At 41.3% G+C, this 14426-nt stretch overlaps 1 protein-coding gene across 1 annotated transcript in view; it reads left to right on the plus strand.

Moving 5' to 3' along the window:
• ANKRD33B (ankyrin repeat domain 33B) overlaps positions 1-11406 on the plus strand; it is a 37975-nt gene extending 26569 nt beyond the window's left edge. The window contains exons 3-4 of the mRNA XM_054164230.1: positions 3953-4093; positions 9904-11406. Coding sequence (XP_054020205.1) covers positions 3953-4093; positions 9904-10754 — 992 coding nt within the window. The 3' untranslated portion in view covers positions 10755-11406. The remainder of the gene's footprint in view (positions 1-3952; positions 4094-9903) is intronic.
• The last annotated feature ends 3020 nt before the right edge of the window (positions 11407-14426 follow it).

Consider the following 14426-nt stretch of genomic DNA (forward strand, 5'->3'; position numbering starts at 1 on the left):
GGGGAAACTTCAACACACCACAGACACCAATTATTTAATTCATTATCACAAGATGCTGCTATGCTGCTGTAGCGTTAATAGAGATTACTGTGAGGTTAATATTGCAACCAGAGGAGCTACACTGCAATAGATGCTGTTTAGTTATGACTGAATGTTAAGTAGTATTAAAAAGAACTGAAAGCAAACCTTATGCAAGCTTTCCTTTAGTGAGATTTATTTGGTTTTGGTTTTGTTTATTTTTTTTAACTTCAGGCCATGAAAACAATAATATTTTTGATAAATAAATATTTCTGCAAGATTGCTGTTATTTATATCAAAATACAAGGTTTCCTGTGGAAAATCTAATAGCAAATCCTCATTATTTCAGTTAATTGTGAGGTGATATCAGAAGGTTCCAAAAAGTGCCACCTTTTTTGTTATGACCTGCTGACCAGGTGGTCCATTGCATATGGCCAGACCTCAAAAAGGATCTGGATGGGAAAACGGCTGTGGTGCTAAGGGATCCTTTCCTGTGTTTCAGAGGCTAATATGGGGTACAATTACTTAGGAAGATGACAGGGAGGCCACTTTGGTTTTGTTAGAGGAGTTTAAAATCCATGCTTGCCTATGCTCTTTCATCACTTCCCAGATGTAATGCTTAAATCTGAGCATCAGCTTGAATTATCTTAAATTATCTTAAAAATCAGGTAGAGAGTCAGAAGTTAAGCAAATTCAGTTCCTTATGTTGCTTTTGAGAATTTAAGATTCTCATCCGTCAACTAAAGTATCTAAAGTTGAAGAAAGTTAGGCTGGAGGGATCAGTGAGAATCAGTACTTTCTTAACAGGGTTATTATTATAGAAAAAATAACCACAAACAAAGTGTTCTGCCTAGTGTGTAATTTCAGGTTTGAAAATCGGTCTGTTCACTTGCTCTCTCAATATTCCTTACAGTTGTGGGGTACCTTCTCAAAGAGAGCTTGCCTTCCCAAACTGTAAATTTGTTGTAGTCTTTAGCAGCAGGCGGTGCCCGGAAATGGGTGGTGATGCTGTTAAAAGCAGAAGAAAAATCATTGAATGTCAGTACAAGAACAATGAATGAAAAATGGGAGATTGAAGCAAACAAGAGATTGAAGTAATGAGTGGAAAGAAAGAAAAGGAGGGTGAATTCCAAAAAAGGGAGGAAAAATACTTTTTTTTTTTTTTTTTTTTTTTTTTTTTTTTTTTTTTCTGAGTGCTGCTGGGGACATAACTACATCAGTGGTGGTGTATGGTAATTGGCATAAAACTCGTGTTTAGAGAGAGTTGCATTTGCTCATATAGATGTTCTATGTCACAGGGACCAGTCTGAGACAAGGCTTTAGAGCTGGAAACACAAAAACTGGAAGTTACCCCAACTTCTATTTATTCAGGGAGATAAGAGAACACAAACACCTAAAGCATCCAGAGTATAAAAGACTAGGGCTGTCTTCAGTTGCATCCATCCATCAAAAAGCATTCACTGCCCATAGACCAAACACAGTGTTTTTGCAGGTACAGTTCAAAATCATAATATTATCTGACAAAGAATCTTCCTTACTATGCAGTTTATCCCTCTGCCTGTATTACATACATAATTAGGTAATACTGTCTCTGTGGCAGCAATTAAGTGAATTAAGCTATTACAGACATCTGTGCTGATATTGTACCCTTAGCATGCCAGGTCTGGTAGAAGATTGATCTGGTTTACAAATTGCAAGAGCCTGATATGAATTTATCACCAAACTGGCTGAGGCTATGCTAATTTATTATAGAGATGCACAGAGCTTTCATATCAGGCTTTAAATCATAGAAGAGTCACTTGGTTTATTGTTTAGATACACACTTCTAGTTCTAGAAGCAGGAGAACTGAAGCAAGCTTTATGGCCTGAAGTCAAAAGCATATGACAGGCTTTGAACAAAAGCTTAGCAGCTCTGAGTTTTGCTTTGAATTTGAGACCTGTTTGAACTAGAAATTTGAAGCAAACCTCAGAGGACAGAAGACCCTGCAGATTAGAACTGAAGTGTTTTTCAGGAATCCTGAGACACAAAACTTCTGAGGATCACAACCCTTCATTTTCTTTGTTGTTTTATTGCTGGTATTTTTTCGGTCTCGTTTGAGACCATCTGAATTCCCCTGGAGAGTTTCGGCTGAGCAAGGTCTTTCAAAACTGACTCTTAGGATCATCCCAGATTTGCAAAGTATCTTTTACTGCAGATATACTTTTGGTAAATGAAAGAACAGCTTTAGTAATGTCACAACTGCTGAAAAAACTTCCATCTTGCAATTTTTATGTATTTCAGTTCCTGTCTCTGGTTTCTGTGGTCAAAAAGCAGTATTTCCACTATTCCAAAGCTGTCCCAAAGACACACACTGTACATCAGTGAAACAGAGCATGTCCTGAAAAACAATTTGAGCACGATTCTCCCAGTAGTAACCGATACCCTTCTAAGATTTGATCTTATATGATAAAGCCAATGAAACAGAAGCCTCTGTACTGAGTAAGCAGGACCAGGTCACTCGATCCTGCCTTGAACCCAATTCACTTTTGCTTTGTTCAGCTGGTGCAGTTTGCTTTATTATTATATTTCATTTGCATCAGACTGCACAAGGTACAGAGAGCTCTTTATCTGTTGTTGGTTGTTCTTTTTTTCCCCCCTGACTCTGGCATTGCTAAACTGATCTGCACTGTCTCTGCATTTGCTCAGGTTTCAGGAGAGTTTCCAGTTATGCAGCAAGGTAGCAGAGTCCAGCAAATTCTAGGACATGAAGAGTAACACCTAAGAAACATCTTAATGTAATTGGTAAAGATTTTCTTAACTTGCTTTCCAAAGTGAATTCAGGACTGTGTTGGTACAAAGCAACTGCTGATGAAATCTGCACCAGATGTGACACTATAGACTTTTAAATTGTCCTGTATGAATTATAATCTGCCTCAGTAACATTCCTAGATGAATCTGAATGACATGCATCACAGAATACTCAGCTGGTCTGCAGAGTGAGATGAGAGTATTTTTACAGCTCTTAGTAATTAAATTGTGATTGTTGCAGCTGCTTGACAGACTGCATTATCTTATAAAGTGTGAAAGCATCATAAAATGAATGACAAGTGAAGGGAAAACTGTTTTGAATGAGCCATAATGGCAATAGATATTTGTCTTCTTCTGATAGTCCCGTTATAAAGACTTGATATTTTAATTGGTCTTCCAACCATCTAGCCAGACCTGTTTCCAGCTATTCAGTATGCCCTTGCTGGCACCAGTTATCCGGGTGTAAAAGGCACATGAACAACAGTTTGTTTTAGAAACAGAACTTAACTAAGTCATTTATTTTACTACCAAAACTAAATATCAAGCCCATTTTCCTATTGCTGGAGAGTAGACAAGTGGCTTTACACTGTCAGATGGAAAAATAAAAATGTGGGATTCTACATAAAATGTTATTTTGTCTCATATCAGGCCTGGCATGTTATATTGGCTGAAAATATCTTGTGTAATCACTTTTGGATGAAGCACCATGATGATAAGGTTCAAATTTACCAGGGGAGGGAAAAAGCTGAACTTCTGAATTTAGTTCACCCTGGCAACAGTCCTTCCTTCCACTAGCTGTAGGAATTCCCTTTGCAGTGCCACTCACTGAGTCAAGAAACTCCAGACCCTTGCAACCTCAGAGTGACCATCTCTAGTTTTCAACTGACTTTAACTGACTTTTCAGAGAGGAGAGTAACTTGAGAGAAGATGGGAACTCAGGTTTCCAGCCTCCTGACCCAGCACTGTGGTCACAAGTCAGTGTCACTTAAGCCTAAGGCTGATCTCCAATGAGCAGAAGCTGATACAAGGAAAAGTTGTTACTTGTATTTTTCCAGTTGTCAAACCTGTAGGAGTAATTTTTGGCTTGACCTTGAGAAAGCACCTTAATTCTGTGACATATTTTCTCTGCTTTTCATTTCTTTAAAGGGCACATAACCATTACAAACTATTTGTTGAACTACTTTCCCGGGCTTGATATTGAGAAGAGGAATGTGTTTGGATTCACAGCACTGATGAAATCTGCCATGCAGGGGCGAACTGAATGCGTGAAAGCCTTGATGTTGGCAGGTATGCAACGTGGTCTCCTGCTTTTTTGTTGTCATCTAGGTGTAAATACTAGACAGTCAGATGCAAACACCAAAATGGAAATTTGCTCTTGAGGTGTTTACTCCAAGAGATGTGCTACAGCCTTCCCTGGAAATGGGTGCAGCTTTTAAATAAGTCATTGACAAGGCAGTCATAGAAGTTTGACCCCCTCACAATCTGAGTATTTTAAGTCTCAGGCAATTATCAAACACAAAATATCACTTTCATTCATTTTCATAATAGCCAGTTTCTAGATGTTGATGTAACAGAAAATGTTTGAATGATGTGGTAACTGGCATGTTATTTTCTGCACTGTTCTGTAGCCTCCTATACTGGAATCAGAGCTTTGGATCAGATCATTCATTTTGGAGTTAAATTTTTGTGACACAACACTGAGAAATGACTGCCAGAGCTTGAGTACTGCTAGACACAGATGCATGTTCTGGACTGACACAAACTTCATGCATATGCTAGTTCAGAATTTTCCAGTGCCTGTTACAAACTATCACTTAAAATGGAACTTCAATTCCAAGACCTTATGACTTGTCAAATTGTCCTTACAGTGTCATGGCTTTCTATTCTTGTTACTGAAGATCTGAGAGAAGCTTGTTCTTTCTGTTTTGGTCACTAGGAGCTGTTTTGCAACATTTCCATCACTGTAGGTAACTCAGTCCTTGTTGTTCTGCTTCTTGCGCAAAAAGTATCGATGTCAACCTTCACTATGTGGTTCCCTGCCTCTCCCATCTGAAGAGCCACCTTCTCATTTTCATGAGAGCAGAATATTAGAAAGAATAAACCTTTAGCAAGCCAGAAAACATCTTTGTTAGCCACCACATTGAGTTTACCTACAGAAAGTTGTACTGGCCTGTTTGTGCATCTGAAATAGTGAGGATACCAAAGGTTATCCTTTGACTAAAGAAGCGTAGAAATGGTTTTGTGAGCATTTCGTGGGTCCTCTCATTTTCAGACAATGAAGGAAGTGTGGTAAATTGCCTGCTCCTATTTTAATATCTGATTATTTTTTTAGTACTGTATGATCTGGTGAAATTGAGGGAGGGAGCTGGCTTCTTCAGAATGGATTTAACAGTAGTTCAGGGCTGAAGGAATACTGAGTGGCTGCTGACAATAAAAGTGCTAGTTTGCTGAAGAAGGTGAAAGAAACTTTATTAAAAGATTTGGTGAAAAAATAAATTTTACAAAGAAACCAGCAAAATTTTATGTTAAAGCCTATGAATGCATGGAAATACAGAGGGGAGAACATGCATCATCAACTGTGGGTCTGCTTGCATGGCTGCAAAACAGGTATGTGTCTTTAGAAAGGAGTTACAGCCAGGAGGTTTTTAAACCCAGTATCACGGGTAACACAGGAGATTTTTAAACCCAGTGGCTTGGGTAGGACCTCTATTGATGGGCATCTACTTATGGTAATGCAGGAGGCCAGTAAAGGAAAATAACTCACCTTCCTAGATGCGTAAGCATGGATTTAACACAGCAGATGGGGAAGATGTATCGGCTGTGTGTGACAGATGGTTAGAGCAGAACTGTCAAAGTGACTGCTCTTTCTGAAATTTGAGTTCCTGGAGGGTGGCCAAGGTCAATCAGTACAAGATTAAGGTGCTTTGAGACACTTGGCCATAACAATGCATTTTCAAAGTGAGTCTCTGGAACATGTGAATTTGCTATTTGTGAGTCCACAGCAAGTAGAGACCCAGTCACTCATCGGCAGTTTGTCACAGGCTGCGGCACTGCTAGGTCTGTGTTGCTGCCAGCATTCAGCAAACGAGCCAGCCCGAGTGCAGAAATGTCAGCTGTAATTCACATGTCAAGCCCTGCTGTAATCTCCAGTGTAAACTCAGTGCTGCTTTACTAAAGTCATCAGAGAGGCTGTGGATTTGGAGACTGGGCTTTAAATACTGTATATAAAACAGACCAGTAAGAAATGCCTATTTCACTCCCTGTCTTATAGCTCAGGATGTCAAGTTTGCATCTCAAGGTACATTACACCTTCTTAATCAAACAGGATATTGATAGCCTAAAGAGGCATGTATATGAAAATGATATTCAGGGCAACTTTCATAGGAAAATCAAGGCAAGTGGCAGGTGCAGTTTTCTTAAAAGAATACTTGTAGGATGTACTTACACTGAAGTCAAACTAGTTCAAAACATTCAATAAGTTGAACATGTTCAATGTCACATTTAAAAAGGGACATGTGACTCTCCCAGATGAAGCATTGTGCTGAATGACAAGTCAGTTCAGAAATGTCTCCTGGTTTGGTCAGAAAATCAGTACCACTACAGTAAATCATGCTGTAGAAGAGATTTTGCAATACAAAGTACAAAGTCATCATTGATTTCTATTGAAGGATCAGGATTTCAATATTAGCCAGCATTGTTTTCGGAGATAAAGTTTCTGAAACACCTAGAGGTACATCTATCAGGCAGCTGCAGCAGTGGGCTTCTCAAAGGAAGGTGAGCCAAGGGTGACAGCATGTCACACAGAGGCACTAGCCTCATCAGAAAAGGTGGCTCCTTGAAGAAACAAAGCAGGGCTGGTAATGATAACAAGGATCAGCCACTATTGCAGTGACTTCCAGGCAAGTCAGTTGTGACAAGGCAAGTTCATCAAAACAAGGTAAGTCTGAGCTCTAAGCAAGAAATTAAGTCTGTGGGTCAGGTTCCAGATCAGCAAGGTACATGGACCAGGCATAGGCATGCATGCAACATAGCTCAGCAAGGACCATGGCTGCATGTCTGAGCTTCAGTGCAGTCCCCAAGCAAAGGTGGGAAACTCCCAGTGAGAGTTTTCTCACACTTTTTGCACAATTCTGATCCAGTGTCTCACAGCTGCATCATATCAGAGCTGACATGTTTTTCTTGAAGATAATGACAAGCAGTTGTCTATACCTCTTGCTCATTTACAAGCAGACCATTAACATTTGTATCTGGAGACAATTCCTCTAGCCACTTTTCTTCCTATGGTAAATCCTTTCACGTTCCATGTGTAACAGGGAAACAACTTACATGTCATCAGTCAGTTAGCTCTCTAGGGGGAAAGAGCACAGACCCAGACAGCTGTTAAGGAGGGGACAGGAAATAAGCTAGCCTGAGATGGGAGAAATTCAGGGGCAGGAAGTTTAGGTAGGATGGTTCAAAAACAGGCTGGTGGAGCTGGTAGACATATCCTTCTAGATGGCCTTATTTCTCCCCTCACTGATTTGTCTGTAGCTTCTGCAGTCATAAACTTCATCATACCCTGCTGCCTTTGAGATCTCAACAGTCTACTCTTCAGTCCACAGTTAATGAACTCTTTGGTTTGGTTAATTTTTTCTCCTCTTTCTGACCTTTCTGCCTTCCAGCCTGGACCCCATGAGGACTCCCTGCTGTGGCCTTGTGCCCTTGTGCTTTCTCCCTGCGTGGTCCTTTCACTGCAACTTTCATTTAAATTACACTCAAAGTGAGATGACCTCTTCTGACTAGAATGTCTCTATCCACAACCATTCTTGGTCTATATTTCTAGCATATTCTTGTTAGGGATTTTCTCAGAGACTTAGGAACCATCTCAGTTAAAACTAAGCTGTTGATCACTTTCCTCACGCTCTTCTTTTCCCTCTGTTTTTCTGTAATGGCAAAACATCCTTTGTGGGAAAAGTCATACTGGACACATTCCAAATAGGTTCCTGATCACTATTCCTTATATCTAGTCACACTTATGCTAATTTGAAATGCTGTTACCAAGGTCATCCACCCTAAAAATAATAATTTATCATAATGTTTCTCTGGCCTTTTCCTCATGTCTCTCTTCCAATGGGACAGAACATCTTTTGTTTTGTGACAACATCTGTGTAGGTTAGTTTTGCGTTGGCTGTTTGAAAATGGTGTTTCAGGTGATAGAGAAGCTGTTCAAGAAGGCAAAGCCCAAGTTATATCCCATTCATATACCAGCTTGAAAGTCTTTAAAGAAACCCAGAAAATTTCTAAAGGGCCAGTGACACATGTAAACTGTAACCAAATATTAAAGAGTGTGGTTATGCTGATAGCATGGACAAAGTGTTGCATGTTCCCAGAGAACATACTTCAGAGTTGATGAACAAAGTCTACATTCTGGGTCATGTAAAGCTCCCTCTGACATCACTCAAATATAAAACAAAGAATTTGCAACTTAAGAAAGTGGCTGCCTGAAACCAGGGAGTATTCACCCCTGCTGATTGTCCTGTCAGATTTGTTCATTACCTGATCATCAAGATGGGTGTACCTAAGTGGGATCACTTGGGTGTCAAGCAAAGAATATGATGCTGACTGTCAGGTCTTCAACGTGTCTCTGAGATTTTTTTTGATTGGTGACACTAAGCTAGTTTTTGGACATATCTTTTGTATCCTTTAGCATTCATCAGCTGTGATGTGTTGGGCACTTGCAACAGTGTCTTGCTGACTTGAGCTTCCTCTGCCCTTTAGAGAGGTTTTTTGTGTGCGCAGAAGTACGCACACTCCATCCTCATTGAAAAATGCCCATGCTGCCACCTTAATACCAGAACTGAGGAGAGGACTTCCCTGAAATTTTCTGGTTGCCAGGAAACATGACATCATTGGATACAGCAGTACAGTATTTGTAAAGGATACAGCAGTGCAGAACAGGCTGCTTGCTCCTCCTGTTACCCTTGTACTCTCTCTTCAGATAGTCAAGTGCTCTGGATAAAAGTGTAACCCAGCTTGAAAGCAAAAGAATGAAGAGCAAAGGCAGAAGCCCTTGAAGGGGTTTATAGCCACATGGAGAGATCAAAAGGAAGGCAAAACTGGAGAATGATGCAGAAATATATGAGAAGAGTAGTGGTAGGGACAGACATCAAAACTGAATGGATAAAGATCATAAATTGGCAGTGAGGGGAGGACAAGCTGAAAGAGAACAGCTGCTAGAAATAATTTCCTTCCAGGATCTAACACTGCACTTCAAATATCTGAGCCTCTGGTGTCTAGCATCTTATGTCACCTCTTACAAGTAGTCCACTTGGCAATAATAGCACATTTTTGCTAACAAATACTTCTTTTCCTTAAGGGTGGTAATCTAAGGTAATGAGAACAGCTGTTCTTGGCTTAAACCAAAGGTTCATCTTGCCCTTCACTGACCCACTGACATGTATAGAAACTTTCCTTATATTTGATCACCCTGGTCACTATTGTCTCAACTTTCTCTAAATCTACAGCATCTTTTCAGAGATAAGGGAACTTGAATTGTACACTTGGTGTTTTTTTCTATTTTATCTTTATGTTTTCCTAGTTTTTCTCTAGGTTTCTTATGCTTTCCTAGAAGTTCCTTGTATTTTATTTGCTATTTTCACCCACAGTGAGCAGAGTTGGTATTTCATGGATGTTGTGATCATTAACCCACAAGCTGACTTCTGAGTGACGGTGATCAAAGCAAAGCCTGTTACTCTGCATGAATTTTTGTGTACAGAAGTGTTCCTTTCATGTTTGTCGCTCTTTCCTTGTGAGCTGGAGTGAATGGATTTTAAAATGGCAGCAAACATTCGCTGCAGTTGAAATTCTTTATGTCATTCTTTGCAACGTCTTAAGAAAATTTAATATATGCAACTTTAATAGATTTCATTACTTTCTGAAATACACCAGGAGTTTAAAAAGTCAGGAACTTGATTTCTCCCTATTGTGTGTTCATTTTGACACAAATATTTCTGTTCTATGTAACATTTGTTGCAGGGGTCTGCCTCGTTTAGCTCTGCTTATAGCAACAAGTGTGAGCAGTTTCATTAATAACACTAATGGTTTTTCTTTTATTTGAGGGGCAAATGTTCATGCGACTGACCCAAGCCGAGGGCTGACTTCGTGGGAATGGGCTTGTTATACAGGAAGATCAGAATCTGCCTTCATCATGCAAAAACTGATGGACAGACCATGCCCAGAACAGTTTTGTGATCAATATAAACCAGAATGGCCAAAGATGAAGGAACTCCTTGCCAAGGCTGCCGAGCCAAAAAGCTGTCTGCAGAGGATTTCTGAGTGTATGAGGGCAGCAGTCTCGTTCCGGTCCTTCTATGGTCCAGAAGAAGATGGGGTCCTTGACCACATGGTGAAGGTGACAACAAGCTTGAGCAGTCCTTTCATAGCTCTGTCATGCCGGACTGTGTGCCCAGGCAGCCCACCATGTGTTGGGAAACGCAGACTGGCTGTGCAAGAAATTGTTAGGAAGCAGAGAGCCGAGGAGATCCGATCTCAGGACAAAGATCACTTTAGCAGCTATGAGAAGCTATTTCAGAACTCCAGAGTCACACTGGTCCCCAAGAAGAAGGACCGGCGAGCCAGCCTGCAGCCCATCAGTCTGGCAGTCTCTCAAGTGAACACTATAGCCACCAGGAAAGCAAGCCTCTTGCCACTCCACCTGCTTAGACGAAGCAGTGTGAGGCCAGGATTTGTCATCCCCAAAGTCCGTGTCAGCAAGGCTCCTCCACCCACCTTCCAGCCAGAAAAGGCAAGGAGGAGAAGCAGTGCAAAAGACGACCCCTATTTACAGATTCCCAAATGGAGATACAAGGAGCTAAAAGAGGAGCGGAGGAAGGCAGAGGAACACGAGAAGAGAAGAGCAGCAGAGGTTCAAAAGCAGAGGCAGGTGTCCCCTGCCAGATGCAAGACCTGATTTAAAGGCAGTTGCTTAGAAGTTCTCAGAATTGTTAGTCTTGTTATCTGAGCAAGATAACAAATGGAATGCCTTTGTGCATGCCCACTGCTCACAGAGTGTAATAGCTGCCTTTAAGGTGCAGAACCAGGGCATGGGCTATGCCACAGTGTGTCTGATGGTGGAGCAGGAAGGTATTTGGGTTGAAAGATTTACTCAATTTACCTGTCTGCTGTTGATAGGAGGTTTTAAATGGTGCAGTCCCTTTGTGGTCTCCTTTTTTCAAAGTATGGTTGAATGACTGAGAAATGGCTTGGAAAATAACATGTGTGAAAGGGTTGTATTTTGTGTCTGTTCATTTTGTAATGGACAATATTAAGGAGCTGTGCTTTTGACACTAGACATTCCTCTCTCTCCTCGCTTAGGTCAATGTTTTACAAGGTTTTTTAGTAATAACCAAAAGTTAAAACTATACCACAGTGTTGGTGGGCAGTGAAAATTCAGGTCTACAATTGCTTTGAATATACTGAGCACTTTATTTTAATTCTAGTAATCAAAGTTTAAGGCAGGATAGGTATTATACTAGAGAGATCCATACAATCTGTATGGATGCAGTTTCTAATCCTGTTGTTTGTTCTCTTGAGTGTTAAAATGGGCTGCATATGCAATACTTCTGTAGTTTTCATATACTTCTGAGGTTTTCATATCCTCTGTAAATCTAATTCAGAGACAAGGCCTGGTTTTTTTGGAGCAGCAGAGAAGCTAAGCTAGTTTTTCAATGCCACCATCACTTAAGATTTGCCTCCCCCATTAAGTTTCCCCCTAACCACTGTCTGTTGTCTCCTCTTTAGTCTCAGGGAATTTTTTGTCCTTGTGTTTTACTGTGAAATAAAGGACACGGTGAGCCACAGGTGGACTACTTTTTTTGTTTTGTTTTTCAGGTTGATATTTAAGTTGCTTTTAAAGAACTCCAGCAGGTTTGTTGTGATCCTTTCCAGGTTACAGCCAGGGCAGGAAAAATATGCAACTTCCAGAAGCTCAAGCTGTTTTCCCAGGTATCATGTCCAACCATATACTATGAATATCCAGGCAGACATGCAGTATCTGGGAACTCAGCCAGAAACATTTGGAAACCATGGCCAGATATCATTGTCAGCTTTAGTAGTATGCCTCTGGGTGCCTGAAGGGGTCAGTACCTCACTCCTCTCTCAATAATGGAGCAAAACCTTTCCTAGTATATGAGTGCATCTCAAAGTGGCAATTCCCACAGATAGCTGCAGGTTCTTGTGGTCCATCTTAAGGCATCATTTGGTTTTACCAGCAGTCAGACACAATGGCATGCCAAATCTTGGTGAGTTCTAAGAAAGGGCTATAAGCCTGCTGCTTGCTGAAGAAAGACCACATTCATAAAAGTGGAGGTCAAATGCAGGCAACAAGTTACACAGCACATGATCAGGCTATGTTTTTGCTCAGGCTTTGCACCCATCTGAAATGAAATGAGCTGTGCAGTGTCCTGATGGTCTTGTTCTGCTGGAGCCCAGGCAGATCCTGCTGTTGCTGTCACCTGCTTCTCCCTTCAGTCAGTAAGATGAAAAACTTTCCCATCCTCTACTCCCACAGTACAAAGACTGGCCACAGTCTCACTGAACTTGTAAAGAAACTATGTGTGATGGGAGAAATAAATTCAATTGATTGAAGACTAGTACCCAGATTGGTATTGCTAGCTAGAGTCTGTGGGGTCAGGGATTGACAGAGGTTATAGCAGATGTGTGAAACAAGGATTTTTCCATGCAGTTTGCTCTTTATGCCTCTTGCTGGAGTATCTGTGCTGGCTAGACTGCATTGGCAGGTATAGCTTCCCAAGTCAGAGGTGGAAGAATATGCTAATAGACCTCTCCAGCCTCATGAATATAAAGAGGATTTTATTCTCTATGTGCATCAGTGCTGTGCTCTCCATATGTAACCATTTTATAATGGATAAGAATGAACTCATTTCTTTGGGAAGACTTTAGCTGTCTGTGTCTAGGATAACAGCATGGATTTGGAATTGGAACACTGGATTGAATGACTTAACTGTTAATTTTTGTTTACTGCCAACCCATCGTAGTGAAGATTTAGCATTCAGATTCAGTATCTGAACAGCAACCTGTGCTGCAGGTCACTTCAGAGGACATATGCTTGCAGAGGACAGGTGCTCTCAGGGATTAACATACATTATGTTAGAATTAGAGGCTGAAAAAAAAGCCCATTTTCTAACCCTTTGTACTTTACTGTGTACATGTGTATAAATATGTGACATTTCCATTAAAAGAGGCATAAGCTGTGAAATGTGTTTGGTGACCTTTTTCTTCACAGTGGTTTGGGGATGCTGCCTTTCACTTTTCAGTAGATCACAAAAGCCCACCCACTATCACCAGTGAGCTAATCCACACCATTTGAAACCAGTTTGGTTTCCCTGGAAGGAGCTGTCATGGATTAACTCCCTCTCCTTGTGACTTTCTTTGCTTGGAATAAAAGGGAAAAAAGGAAGACTCCTAATAGGTAGGCTTAGATGAATGGAGAGTGAGGTAGATTGAGAACTGGCAGAATGACAGAGCTCAGAGGGTTGTGACCAGCAGCAGTACAAAATCTATGTGCTGTACTGAGTCTGGTCCTGTTCAACAATGACCTGGATGGAGGATCAGAGTGTAGTCTCAGCAAGTTTGCTGATGATACAAAACTGGGAAGAGTGGCTGACACACCAGAAGATTGTGCTGTAATTCATAGAGACCTGGACAGGCTGGAGAGTTGTGCACAGGGGAATCTAATGAAGTTCAACAAAGGAAATTGTGGAGCCCTGCATCTTTGGAGGAATACTGCCATGCACCAGTACAGCTTAGGGATTCACCTGCTGTAAAGCAGCTACACAGAAAAACACCTGGGAGTGCTGGTGATAATATGTTAACTATAAACCACAGTGTGCTTTTGTGGCCAAGAAAGCCGATGGTATTCTGGGGTGTATTAAGAAGAATGTGGACAGCAAGTCAAGGGAGGTTCTCCTCCCCTTCTACTCTGTCTTGGTGAGGCCACATCTGGAGTATTCTGTCCAGTTCTGGGCTCCCCAGTTCAAGAAGGACAGGGAGCTACTAGAGAAAGTCCAGTGGAAACTACAAGAATTATTAGAGGACTGGATCATCTGTTTTGAGGAGAGGCTGAGATACCTGGGGCTATCTAGCCTGGAGAAGAGAAGAGTGAGAGGGAATTTTATCAATGCTTATAAATATACAAAGGGTGTGTATCAAGAGGACAGGGCCAGCCTCTTTTCAGTGCCCAGTGACCGGCCAAGGGGCAGTGGACACCGACTAGGATGCAGGAAGTTTCAGCCAAAAACATAAAGAAAAAATTCTTTACTGTGAGGGTGACAGAGCACTAGAAGAGACTGCACAGAGCGGTTGTGGAGTCTCCTCTGGAGACTTTCAAAACCTGTCTGGACATGTTCCTGTGCAACATGATCTAGGCGAACATGTGTTAGCCAGGGAGTTGGCCTAGATGATCTCCAGAAGTCCCTTCCAACCCCTACCACTCTCTGATTCTGCAAAAAAGCACACTGCATTTGTCCTGATGCAAGGCTTTAGCTGGCCATCTCAGTCAAGTGAGAAGCTGTTGCTTTGATGACCTGCAGCCACATTGCTGTTCTGCAAGCAGGCAGTCCCC

Source organism: Dryobates pubescens, chromosome 9, assembly GCF_014839835.1.
Source record: "Dryobates pubescens isolate bDryPub1 chromosome 9, bDryPub1.pri, whole genome shotgun sequence".
In the NCBI taxonomy this organism is placed as follows: Eukaryota; Metazoa; Chordata; class Aves; order Piciformes; family Picidae; genus Dryobates; species Dryobates pubescens.